The sequence below is a fragment of the Bolinopsis microptera genome, chromosome 3, assembly GCF_026151205.1.
Source record: "Bolinopsis microptera isolate Bmic1 chromosome 3, MBARI_Bmic_1.0, whole genome shotgun sequence".
Taxonomy (NCBI): Eukaryota; Metazoa; Ctenophora; class Tentaculata; order Lobata; family Bolinopsidae; genus Bolinopsis; species Bolinopsis microptera.
The window spans coordinates 6,360,323-6,373,145 of NC_087074.1; the positions used below are offsets into that span (position 1 = coordinate 6,360,323).

At 36.6% G+C, this 12,823-nt stretch overlaps 2 protein-coding genes across 2 annotated transcripts in view; one reads left to right on the forward strand and one right to left on the reverse strand.

The window, feature by feature from the left end:
* Nucleotides 1–1,472: 1,472 nt before the first annotated feature.
* Nucleotides 1,473–3,307, reverse strand: LOC134813135 (uncharacterized). The gene is made up of 2 exons (XM_063820822.1): nt 1,997–3,307; nt 1,473–1,496 (listed from the first exon to the last, which is right to left on the reverse strand). Exons 1-2 carry the CDS (start codon nt 3,305–3,307, stop codon nt 1,473–1,475), a joined length of 1,335 nt encoding a protein of 444 aa, XP_063676892.1.
* A 55-nt stretch (nt 3,308–3,362) lies between these two features.
* LOC134813452 (uncharacterized) overlaps nt 3,363–12,823 on the forward strand; it is an 84,024-nt gene continuing 74,563 nt past the window's right edge. Inside the window, exon 1 of the mRNA XM_063821246.1 lies at nt 3,363–3,366. The gene's annotated coding sequence lies outside the window, so the exon portion shown is untranslated. The remainder of the gene's footprint in view (nt 3,367–12,823) is intronic.

A 12,823-nucleotide genomic window follows, 5' to 3' on the forward strand; every position in this document is an offset into this window, starting at 1 on the left:
TTGGAAAATACAGTACACTTATCTCCAGTATTAATGGAAAATACAGTACACTTATCCCCAGTATTAATGAAAAATACAGTACACTTATCTCCAGTAATATTGGAAAATACAGTACACTTATCTCCAGTAATATTGGAAAATACAGTACACTTATCTCCAGTATTATTGGAAAATACAGTTCACTTATCTCCGGTATTATTGGAAAATACAGTACGCTAATCTCCAGTATTATTGGAAAATACAGTACACCTATCTCTAGTATTATTGGAAAATACAGTACACTTATCTCTAGTATTATTGGAAAATACAGTACACTTATCTCCAGTATTATTGGAAAATACAGTACACTTATCTCCAGTATTATTGGAAATACAGTACACTTATCTCCAGTATTAATGGAAAATACAGTACACTTATCTCTAGTATTATTGGAAAATACAGTACATTTATCTCCAGTATTATTGGAAAATACAGTACACTTATCCCCAGTATTATTGGAAAATACAGTACACTTATCTCTAGTATTATTGGAAAATACAGTACACTTATCTCCAGTATTATTGGAAAATACAGTACACTTATCTCCAGTATTAATGGAAAATACAGTACACTTATCCCCAGTATTAATGAAAAATACAGTACACTTATCTCCAGTAATATTGGAAAATACAGTACACTTATCTCCAGTAATATTGGAAAATACAGTACACTTATCTCCAGTATTATTGGAAAATACAGTACACTTATCTCCAGTAATATTGGAAAATACAGTACACTTATCTCCAGTATTATTGGAAAATACAGTACACTTATCTCCGGTATTATTGGAAAATACAGTACACCTATCTCCAGTATTATTGGGAAATACAGTTCACTATATCCAGTATTATTTGAAATTATAGCATACTATCAGCGTGGTTCGCTGTAAGTGTACTCTCAATAGCATACAGCAATTGTGTATTAATAATCTATCAATTTGTTTGAGGTTGCTTTAACAACAATTCCAATAATGCTCGCTTGCTGTTTTTCTGAATATAATATTTGGGTAAGCAACTAATCCATTTTAATGACCTACTTGAACAATGAACAGATACATTTTTCCTCTTTTAAGCGATCGGAGACTCATAATAAGTGTTACGTAGAACAGGGAATCAAGAGGAGATGGTTTCATTCATTATACAGTATTAAAATGAAAACAACTTGTTTTGTAAAAAAGAAAAAATTAATAAAGCAATAAATGATGCAATAAAATAAAACAAAAATCAGATTTAAATTCATAAAATTCGACCAAATCATACATCATTCTCGAAATCAGAGTCTGATCCGAAACCATAATTTAGTTTCCTTTCGGGAAACTTCTTTCGCTTTTTTTTGCTCGCTTTGGGAGCGAATCTGCGAAGTCCGTCCGCTTTTCTGCCCGAGAAGTCGTTGACAACAGTGACAAATCGTCCCGAGTTGCTGTTACCGTCATGTCAATCTTTGTCATCTCCGAAAGCCTGAATGTTAAATGTTTTGATACATCGTCGAAAAAATATATGTTCATTGCAATACACATATTTGAACAGCAAGATAGTAACATATACATAACATTAGCAGCGGTCATTAGCAACGGTCATTGTCCAGCTATAAAATACAAATAATATTTTTCAGCTTCACATAGAAACTGTATCACATGACAGTTGACACGTAAAGAACTGATTTTCACAATTTCACCTTTTCACAAATTCATAAATTGTTCGTTTACATGTTTACATATAAAATAACATCTATAAACAAAAGAGCACCTAAAGAGGCTCAGCAAAGTGCTGGCCTATTTACGCTTACGAAGACTCATTCGTTCAATATGTCTCAAAGTAAATAAACTCCTCCATCCTACTCTATCTCTTGCTAAGTTCACTAAGTTGGTAAAATCATCTTCGTTTTTCAAATAAATTTGTCTCTTAAATAGGTCCTTTTTCACAATAATATCATACAAATTAGTCCTATGTCTACCCACTCGTCCCTTTAGCGTTTGACATCCTAGTGTAGCAAATAACAGAGACTGGTAGGCAGGCGTGTCGTTGTCACTGCGTAGAACATGACCTAGCATTGTCCACCGTGCCTTTTCCACTCTCTCGGAAAGGGGCCTGGTCTGGGTACGAGCGTAGAGGGCCTTGTTAGATATTGAGCTAGGCCAATAGATGTGTAGGATGCGCTTGAGGTGCTTCCTCTGAAAAACATCTACAGACTCTAGAACATGCTGAGGTACGGCCCAGCAGCAGCAGTTGTACAGGAGCACTGATACTACTAGTGAGTCGTAGAGTTTGATCTTTCTCTTTTCAGTTATCTGACTCCTCTCTGATCCCTGGCACCACAGCTTGTCAAATGACCAGAAGGCGGTGTTAGCTTTATTTATTCTATTAGTAACATCCTGCTCTGATCCAAGCTTAGTACCAAGAAGCGTCTCGTTTCTCCACTCCTCTTTTCCTCTTAGCCCATTATCCAACTCGTCGCAGGCACCAACTTCTTCTAAATACACTCTGGTAAACTTTGTCTTTGTGTCATTGACAAAGAGACTCCATTCACTGAGAATATTCTTGGAGATCTGAAAGATATCCTGTAACTCCTCCATATCTTCACCAATCTTCTTTACATCGTCTGAATAGCCGGACTCAAGAGGCATGTGGTTATCGGCTATCGGAGGGTTGGGTCTTGAGGGGAGGACTGCTCTTATGTGCACTACAGCTCCAGCTAGATTGAGGGTAAACAATTTACCAGCTGTGCTGTCTCCTTGGGAGGCTCCTATGTTGAAAGAGAACATCTCTGAGTCAGTAGAACACACTCTGACTACTAGAGTGGTGTTAGCCATGAGGTATTGTACAAGCCTCAGGTCGTCTCTGGAGCATCCTGCAGCTTCTAGTAGTCTGATTGTTGTACCTCTGCGGATGGTATTGAAGGCAGCTGACATGTCAATACTCACTTTGTTCCATTCAAACTCCTTCTTCATTACTACAGATATGAGCATGCTCTGTGCCCAAACTAGGTCGGCACAGCTCTTGCCAGCTTTGTAGGCAGCTTGGAACGGTCCGGTGAAGTTGTCCACAGCTCTCTCTATTCTGTTTAGCACTATCAGTGACAGGATCTTGCTAGAAACATTCAGCAGGGTCAATGGTCGTATCGACTTAACTGGGCCGCGAGTTTTACCAGGCTTAGCCAGTGGTGTAAGAATGCCTGCTCTTATTGCTTCAATGTGAATGTTTTTCTCGAAAGACTCGTTGAACACTTTAGCTAGCTCTTCATGAAGGAGGGGGTTGTTCAGGGCTTTCATGACATCGCACGTTTACATGGTGATTGTTAATTTTATCAATTAACCTTTGTGTTAAAGTGTTAACTTGTTAAATATTCACTTTATCTATCTACTTTTGTTATTTAGTTTATTTTACTTACCGTTGAAGAAGCATCCCATCAATAACACTTGAGACAAGGTCTCTCATCTCACGTTTATTTTCAGGATCAACACTGAAAAAATTATGAGTTAATATACAGATAGTCGCAAATTTTGTTGTGTCACGGTATTTTTCATCAGGTTTGTGATTCGCACACTAGTAATGATTTGCAAGCCGCTTTGAACAATATTATTTTAAGGGGGGGGGGGGGGGGGGGGGGGGGGGGTTTTGGGCATTTTCAGGGTATTTGGCTAGATTGGGCCTAATTTGGACCAAATATGGGCGTGGCTGCCCCGCGGGCACCGTTTGGCGGTTGGGGTCCGGGACCCCCTCAAAAGTTCGGTCACCGGTCCTAGTTTGTTGGTCAACTGCCATCTCGAAACCAAGTTTCACAAAAAAATGAGGGTGAACCCCCCCCCCCTTAAGGTTTCTTGAAAGTTTGGATTTCCAGATGTTATTCTAGGTCACCCAATACTTCTACCTTTTACCCTATCTACCTATCTGTCCTTTCAATTTAGGAGCCTAACCATCGACATTTTTTATAACACTCGAATAACACCTTTTCAACTTAATACAAGATATCTAAATTCTAAACTATAGCGTAATAAAAACGAACTTATAGATCATGCTCCTAAGATCTGCAAGCTTTCCGAATGTTGTATTTAGGTCTCCCTCAGTGTTTTTATCTGTTTTCTTCGGGCTCTGGTCTTGTGGAAGACTATCGTGTACTGTTAGTGGAAGACTAACTTCTTGAGTCGAACAGCTAGCACCAGGATCCGTGCATAGGTGAGGATTGTGCCTGCGATACAGTGTCAATGAAATTATTTGTTATAGAATCCGTATCAAAATAGGCATAGCGTTTCAAGAAGATACAACAGAAACATCTTCTCAAGTAATAAACGATGACAGCATCAAAAAGTTCGAGAACGACATTTCTGCCGTAGACTGGAACTTGGTTAATAACTATGATTCTGCAGATGAAAAATTTGAGGCTTTCGAGAAAAAATATAGTGAACTATACGACCGAAATTTCCCAATGAAGGCAAAAAAGAGTAAACCAGGCCGCCGTAAAAACACAAAGCCGTGGATCCAAGAATGGTTACGGTGCGCATGTGATCGCAAAAATAAATTTTATGAAGATTTTGTCACAAACCCGACCACTGAAAATGATATTAGGTACAAGAAAATGAAGAAATTTGTGAATAAACACGTGGATAAGGCCAAAAACAAATATTACAACGCATACTTTACAAAATATTCTAGCGACAGCAGAAAACAATGGCAAATGGTTAATAACTTGTTAAACAGAAAGAAAAAAGGCAAAATCAAGATAAACAAAATTAACTATAATGGGAGCGAGATAACAGATTCTCAGCAAATTGCGAATAGCTTCAATGACTATTTCTGCAATATAGCTGAGACTCTTAAGAGAGAAAATGGTCTCGTATGCTCCGAGGGCCGGACTATCGTAACAGAAACTCAAGATAGCAGATGCCAGCGGAGCATGAATCTAGAAGATTCGTCCGCATCAGAAATAATTGAAATAGTTAAGGGTCTGAAGATTAAGTCGACTTCTGATATGAGTATACTTCCCCTGAAAAAAGTGAGCAATATACTTGCGCCAGTGCTTAGCTGCCTAGTCTCTGCGTCTCTACATCAGGGGAAGTTTCCACATCAATTGAAAATCGCGAAAGTAATTCCACTTCACAAAGGTGGGTCACGTGCTGAAGTTTCAAACTATCGACCTATCTCACTACTTTCGTGTTTCTCAAAAATCTTTGAAAAAATTATGCAAGCGCGACTATTAGATCACTTAAAGACAGAGAAAATCCTATTTGACTCTCAATACGGATTTCGAGCTGGGCATAGCTGTGAACATGCTTTACTAGAAGCCCAAAACCATATCCACAGGGCACTAGAAAAAAAGCAGGTCACAGCACTGCTTCTATTGGACTACAGCAAGGCCTTTGACATGGTTGACAGCAGTATTCTTCTGAGAAAACTTGAGCACTATGGAGTTCGGGGATTGGCTTTATCTTGGTTTCACTCATATCTTACCGATAGAGAGCAATACGTGAGCGTCAACAACTGCAAGTCCTCTCACCTCAAACTTAACTACGGAGTACCACAGGGCTCCATTCTCGGACCCATTCTGTTCATAATTTACATCAACGACCTTCCTCAGATTAGTAATTTAGCTAAACATATTTATTTCGCTGACGACGCCAACCTAATAATAAGTACAGATACATTTGAACAACTTAATGCAATGGTGAATGAGATTCTGACTTTGATAATTGATTGGGCTACTAATAACGGGCTTAAATTAAATGCTAGCAAAACTAAATATATGATCTTTACAAATAAGAAAACTGAGGATATAGAAATTTACATGGGAGGTGAACGATTAAAGCAAAGTGATCACGAAAGGTTTCTTGGCGTAATCATTGATACTAAGCTAAATTGGGCCCACCACATTAGACATTTAGCCACTAAAGTATCTAGAAATGCGGGCATACTCTACAAACTCAAAGGCTCTGTACCTAACAAAGCACTCAAGTTGATATACAACAGCTTTGTTCAGTCTCACTTGTACTACTGCTGCACAGTTTGGGGAACAAGATCGCTAAACTCCGTTAAAAGAGTCTTCTCGGCCCAGAAAAAGGGCATTCGCGCTGCAGATAACCAATACCACCGCTATTTTTATGACAAAGATCTGAACAGTACACCTTCACACACAAAGGAAATTTTCAATAAACTAGAAGTATTAGCTTTACCGAACGTGATAGCTAAATGTATATTATGCTTAATGCACAAAGTTTATACTAACACTGCACCACCAAATATTATAAGAATGTTCACTGTTTCAAACTTAAACGCACCTAGAAGAGAACCTGAGTTCTTTGCTGTACCATTTAACCGTTTATGTAATTCAGACAAGAGCATTTCTTACATTGGGCCTAAGTTATATAACAAAACAGTCAACATTATTAACAAGGACATAAAATATGTCACGACTTGCCTACAAGACAAATTCCTAAATTCATTCAAGTCTACAGTCAGCAAGCATGTGCTTACTGCACAAGCACTTAACCCGGATGACAAGGACTGGAAAAACTCAAATTTCGTACTTTTAGAAATTTAAATAATTTGATACAACGTACGTTGATAATAACGAGCAACAAAACTTTAACCTCATAACGAAATATGACTATCTTCGAGCATTTTCTACAATGCTATCGCTACCGCGCAATTTCACTGTCATTTACAAGACACAAATATCACCGCGCATTCTTCAGACCCTGTGTCGCTGTTCTAAATTTATGTCAAGAGATAAGAGTTATTTACAAATTCTTAATAGTAGTACTATTCAAATTTGCTACGGTAATAGCGTAGTCATATTTTATACATTATCCATATTTTATACATTGTGTGCATATATTTATATTTGATTGTAATTAAAGATTTTAAGGCGTTAGTGCCGAGTAATGCCTCTGGGTAGTGCTCCTCAATCAATCATCAGATACAAGAGGATGTAATGATCAAACAACTAGTTTTACGCTGAAATAGGTTATTCATAATTACTTAAATGAAGCAAGATCCGTTTCTTACCTGAATGAAAGCGGAAGATCGATCCATTCAACGTTCGACTCACGAATAACCGCCAAATGTTTGCACGGTAATTCTGGGTAAGACCTGAAGTTCAGGCAATCACAATGGACACTCGGACTGACGGTGACCTGGAAATGTGGGTAATTAGTTATTGATTAATCTGATTGTTATTTAATACTCAATTAATTGATAGTAAAGTAAATGTCCAAAATACAAGTACAGGGAGCGTCGACGAGTGTTGTTAAGTAGGGGCGATTGTGCTCGTTATGGGACGACCAGTTATGTGCTAGTACTGAGAGTAAGGAACGCTGGTATGGCTAGGACCCTGGTATGGCTAGAACAGAGAAGGTACATAGACTGGGTGGTGTAGCCGGTGACTGAAACGGTTTAAGGGGGCCGGGGGGGTCTTCATCAAAATTCTCTCGAAATTGACTTTATAGTTGTTTTTGGTAGAAGGGAGTGATATCTACCAGCTGCTTTTGGTCCCTTGAAAAAATATTGTTCCTAGCCGAAATTATCGCCGGTCTAAGGTCAGCGCTTATGTGTAATTGTATTGCGCGAGCGATTTTCAATCGCAAATTCTGAAAATCGAGTCTAAAAATCTATCTTCTCCTACATTTTATGAGCAATCACCCTGAAACTTTCAGGATATGTTCTAAGGACCATTTAGAAGAGATCGTTCAAGCCAAAATTTTGAGATAGGCCTTTAAAAATTTCTATTAATTTTTGAAAATCTTGGACCTGAAAAAATCGTAAAAAAACGAGGTCCAAGATTTTCAAAATTGAATAAAATTTTTTTAAAGGCCTATCTCAAAATTTTGGCTTGAACGATCTCTTCTAAATGGTCCTTAGAATATACCCTGAAAGTTTCAGGTTAATTGCTCAAAAAATGTAGGAGAAGATAGATTTTTAGACTCGATTTTCAGAATTTGCGATTGAAAATCGCTCGCGCAATACAATTACACATAAGCGCTGACCTTAGACCGGCGATAAATTCGGCTAGGAACAATATTTTTCCATGGGACCAAAAGCAGCTGGTAGATATCACTCCCTTCTACCAGAAACAACTATAAAGTCAATTTCGAGAGAATTTTGATGAAGACCCCCCCCGGCCCCCTTAAGAAAACATGAGAAGAATGTTTAGGGCACCCTGGCTCTGATAAGCAATGCTGAGTAGTGTAGGTTTATTTGATGGCCTGGAAGTGCTAGGAATTGTTATTATATCATAATAGTCGTAAGGAATTAAAACACAGAAGGCACAAACAAGTTTACTTTGTCGCATAATCTTGATGATATCTGAACATGTGTGAAATTGAACAAATAATGATATACCAGCTTAAACCCCTTATATTATGTACTATTAGAAAACCCGTGGGTACAGTGAGCAAGCTAATATTGATAGATGGATCAAACAACACTGCTAGTACCACGCACCAGTCACATAAATCATTATCGGGTGGTAATATGTTAACAGTGTCACAATTAAACTACCGCAGCATGGTCAAAAATAGGGTTATTTCGTCACAAAAAATTATTATAACTCTGTTAGCTCCTTGCTGGCAAAATAACTAGTTCATTGATGATAAAGTTACATAGTATTCTAATAGACAGTTTTTGGGTTTTCCAAATAGTTTCTGATTATTCTGATTTGCGACAAATGATATTGCACTGTTAGGATAAACGACGTTTCAAAGTAACAACTTCTTATTCATGCTGACAAAATTGGTAAATATGTGAGAAAACTGTCTCATAAAATTTATTAATCAAAAATGGCTAAACGACAACAAATTGTTCAAATACTCGACTAAAATTAGAATCAAAATCTATATATATACACCACTACTCGATCTGCTATTCAATAAACTTAAAACATCCACTAAACAGCAAGTACGTGATTGTGATCGTGTGATGGAATGACATGTACAGTGATAACAGATGATAAGATGTAAGTGATAACAGATTATAAGGTAAAAGATACAATACATGTGAGATGGTGTATACACAATGTGAGTGAAAATATAGTGAGTGGTTACTGATTGTGAGCGAGATGTGAAAAAAACATTAAAACTTACTACTGCTAGAAAACTGAAACTGTATGCAATAAAAAGGGAATGAAACTAAAATATCTAAAATTCTTCAGTACTAGCTATGATAAAACGTTTAATAGTATCCAGTTCTTCTCTCTTGTTAATTGTAGGGTTCAAATTAATAATAAACATCGCTTCGAAAATCTTTCTTCTGACAGTATTGGGCTCAATTCTTAAAATATCTCCTTCTAAACTGGGATTTAACCCCTCATGACAGCTCGAATAATGTATGGCAAAAGCTTGACTAACATTAGAAGGGGTAGCAGGGTAGGTAGCGTAACGTAAGTGTTCTCCTACACGAGCATGTACTTTCCTACTGGTTTCTCCAACGTACAGCTGGTCACATAATTTACACTTAATCTTATTTAATATCTAATAGAGTTATAGATCTTCAAAATAGAGGCAACTGGCAAGACATGTTTACTTTGCCACATCAGTTATTATAAGAGTTAGGTAATCGTCATCAGATTAACAGATCTTTTTTTCGTAGTTTGGATCGATTAATATAGGCAATTAAGCATCATATGTCAATTTTAACACACTATAGCTATCTTGATATTGTTGGGGCAGGGAAAGTTAATTTTGTCAAATTTTTAGTGACTTTGACAAATTTAACCTAAAATTGTTAAACTTGAGCTCTGATGTTCTAGACAATATTCTACCAATCGTTTCTGAAAGAATGCTGAATTCTAATAGAGTTATAGATCTTCAAAATAGGGCAAACATGTTTACTTTGTCACATCAGTTATTATTAGACTTAGGTAATCGTCATCAGATTAACAGATCTTTTTCGTAGTTTGGATTGATTTATATAGGCAATAAAGCAGCCTATGCTAATTTTTACACACTATCTTGAAATTGTTGGGGCAGGAAAAGTTAATTTTGTCACATTTTTAGTGACTTTGACAAATTTAACCTAAAATTGTTAAACTTGAGCTCTGATGTTCTGGACAATATTCTACCGATTTTTTTCTGGAAGAATGTTGAATTCTAATAGAGTCATAGAATATATAGATCTTCAAAATAGGGGCAAGACATGTTTACTTTGTCACATCGCATCAGTTATTATAAGAGTTATTATAAGAGACTATTTCATTCTATAATCATTGTTTTTAACCTATTTACGATTTTGTATCATTTTTTGTGACAATGTAAACATCAATTGATCTTAACTTGCATCAACTACATTGTCATCATATGATAAATTTTTCCCGCCTTTCAAACCAAAATCAGATATAAATAATTCGCCAAAAATTTAAAATTCCATATATTTTGACAGAATTAACCTCATTTCCCAATAACCAAGTGCCTGTATTAGCTAACTATTCGAAACAAAATATTTTAGGGCTATGATTGGTAGATCAACCATCAAATAACGAGTTAAAAGGTTTTTGAGGACACCTCACAGTAGAATAGAGGTATGGTATTCTGAGTGTGACAAAGTTACCCAAATATTGCCTTGTAACCGTTCGATGTAAATGAGCTTTTGTCATCATTAAAGTCTTATATGAGAGCGAATAAGTTACATATAAACATGTCCAAGTGCTGCTACATACACTTCAAACCCACCATGGCAGGTTCTAAGTTAGAGACTTTATCACACCCTGAAGTTGTATTAACTATAGACAACTTTCCAATCAAAAAGGTTTCATCCGCAAAATTTCTGGGTGTTATAATTGACGAGAACCTATCATGGGAAGATCACATTAAAGCTCTTAAGCGAACTCTAAATCATTCCACATCCACTTTATGTAGACTTCGCTGCTCCCTTCCAGAATTTCTACACCAACAATTATATTATACCCTGTTCGAATCACATCTTTCCTACTGTATATCTGTATGGGGTGGGGCAGCGAAACAACGTATAAGCTCATTATTTACTGCTCAGAAGTACTGTCTCAGAGTACTATTTGGTGACAGGCTGGCATACCTTGATAAGTTTAAGACTTGTGCACGTACTAGGCCTATAGGACACCAGAAACTTGACCAAAAAGTTTTCATAAAAGAGCACACCAAACCGATATTTAAGCATAATAATATTCTAGCTATACAAAATCTCTATACATACCACAGTTACCTCGAGCTCTATAAGATAATGAAATTCCGGGCTCCAATATCCTTACATGAGGGTTACACATGTTCCTCGAGGAAACCCTGCCTTCTAATCTGTCAGGCAGACCCACCTGACAATCACAATACTAGATCAACCAAAATTTTTAACATTTAACCCCAAAATTCAGAATGACTGACTTTACTACTAATGTAATGTGCTTGCGAGGTAAGCTAAAACGTGCGCTATTAACGAATCAACATAATCACGCCCTGCTTGATTGGACTGTCAAAGATTTTGACTGCGCAAATCTTATTTCCCAAACATTATAACTGGCTGGTCACACACATCTCAATTAAAATTACCCTAGGCTACTGTTTTCCAAGTCTTGTCCTGTGAGTAAAGTATGTGTGAGGTGTGAGAAAGTTTTAATAAAATTATTGTATATTTACTTTTGAATTTTTAAAATCTAATTTGAGAATGAAGTTTAAAGAAATCTTAATTAGCACTGTATAGTTTAAGATATTTATAGCTTATTATAACCATTGATACAAAGGCCATAATCTTTCGCCAGCTCTCCAATATCCACCTTGAAAGCTTGAAGCTGCATGTTATATCCTTGAACTACACAATATAAACTAAAGAATGTTTTAGTGTAGACTTTTTGTCACAACAAGACTGTAACCTATAATAACAACTATAAAAGTATAAACAGAACCCCTAATGTCTGCTTACAATTTTTCTTCTAGTCCTAATCTGAGCCTTGTCTCTATAAACTTAACTGAACTAGCGTTTCGGTGTGTGCAAAAGCTTCCAGGCACGCGCATTCCTTGCCCCGTTAGTTACCTGTCCTTCCAAAACCAAACTAGCAGTCAAGGACAAAAAGTCATACACCAATTATGAATTGTTTTACATCTTTTTATTCTGTAAAAATGTGCTAAAATTAAATTTCTTGTTTCATTGAATTTCTTGTTTCATTGATCCGTGCCCTTTAACCAATGTTGTATCATAATTGTTAGATTGACCTAATCTACTATATTTCAGACCAAGGAATGATAGTTAGACAACTGCAGTTAACTAAGTCACACAAAATGTGACATTTGAACCATTATAGTGCCTAACAACAATAGATTTTCTATCTGAGCAGTGCATATGGGAGTATGGGTTACGTGGCTATAATGTTCAGAACTTCTGAACGTGCTAGGTTAATATATGTCAAAATTAAGCCACTATCGTCGAAAACGCTATCATTTTTGTTTACCAATATCCTCAAACTCAAATGAACGTGTCCATATACATTGTTTGTAGTATATTATTTGTAATTGTAGCGAGTTATCGGATGTTTTATCTTTGAGCGAGGCTATCTTTATAGGAGTAGTCAAGAAGCTTGAGTTTTGGTGCTATGACGTGCTCCAGATTTTAGAAGATCTAAATATAAAATCTTTTAATATAATGGGAATTGAGCAGTGAGATTGGTTTCCTTTCTACATGATAACTCATATTGCTGGTGCAGTGATGTTAGGCATCTGAGTTTGGGTATTTTAAGGAGCACTCTCTTTGGGAGACCACTGTCCAATTATGCTTTCAAATGATATTAGGTTAAAACAAGCTGCGGGGAAGGTTTTGATAGTCAGCTTAAATAAATTGCG

Excerpts from the sequence above, each read along its gene's own strand:
- LOC134813135 (XM_063820822.1), bottom strand. The coding sequence starts at position 3,307 with ATGAAAGCCCTGAACAACCCCCTCCTTCATGAAGAGCTAGCTAAAGTG. Across the intron at positions 1,497-1,996 it reads GTCAAACGCTAAAGGGACGA|GCTTTCGGAGATGACAAAGA; the intron begins GTGGGTAGACAT and ends TTTAACATTCAG.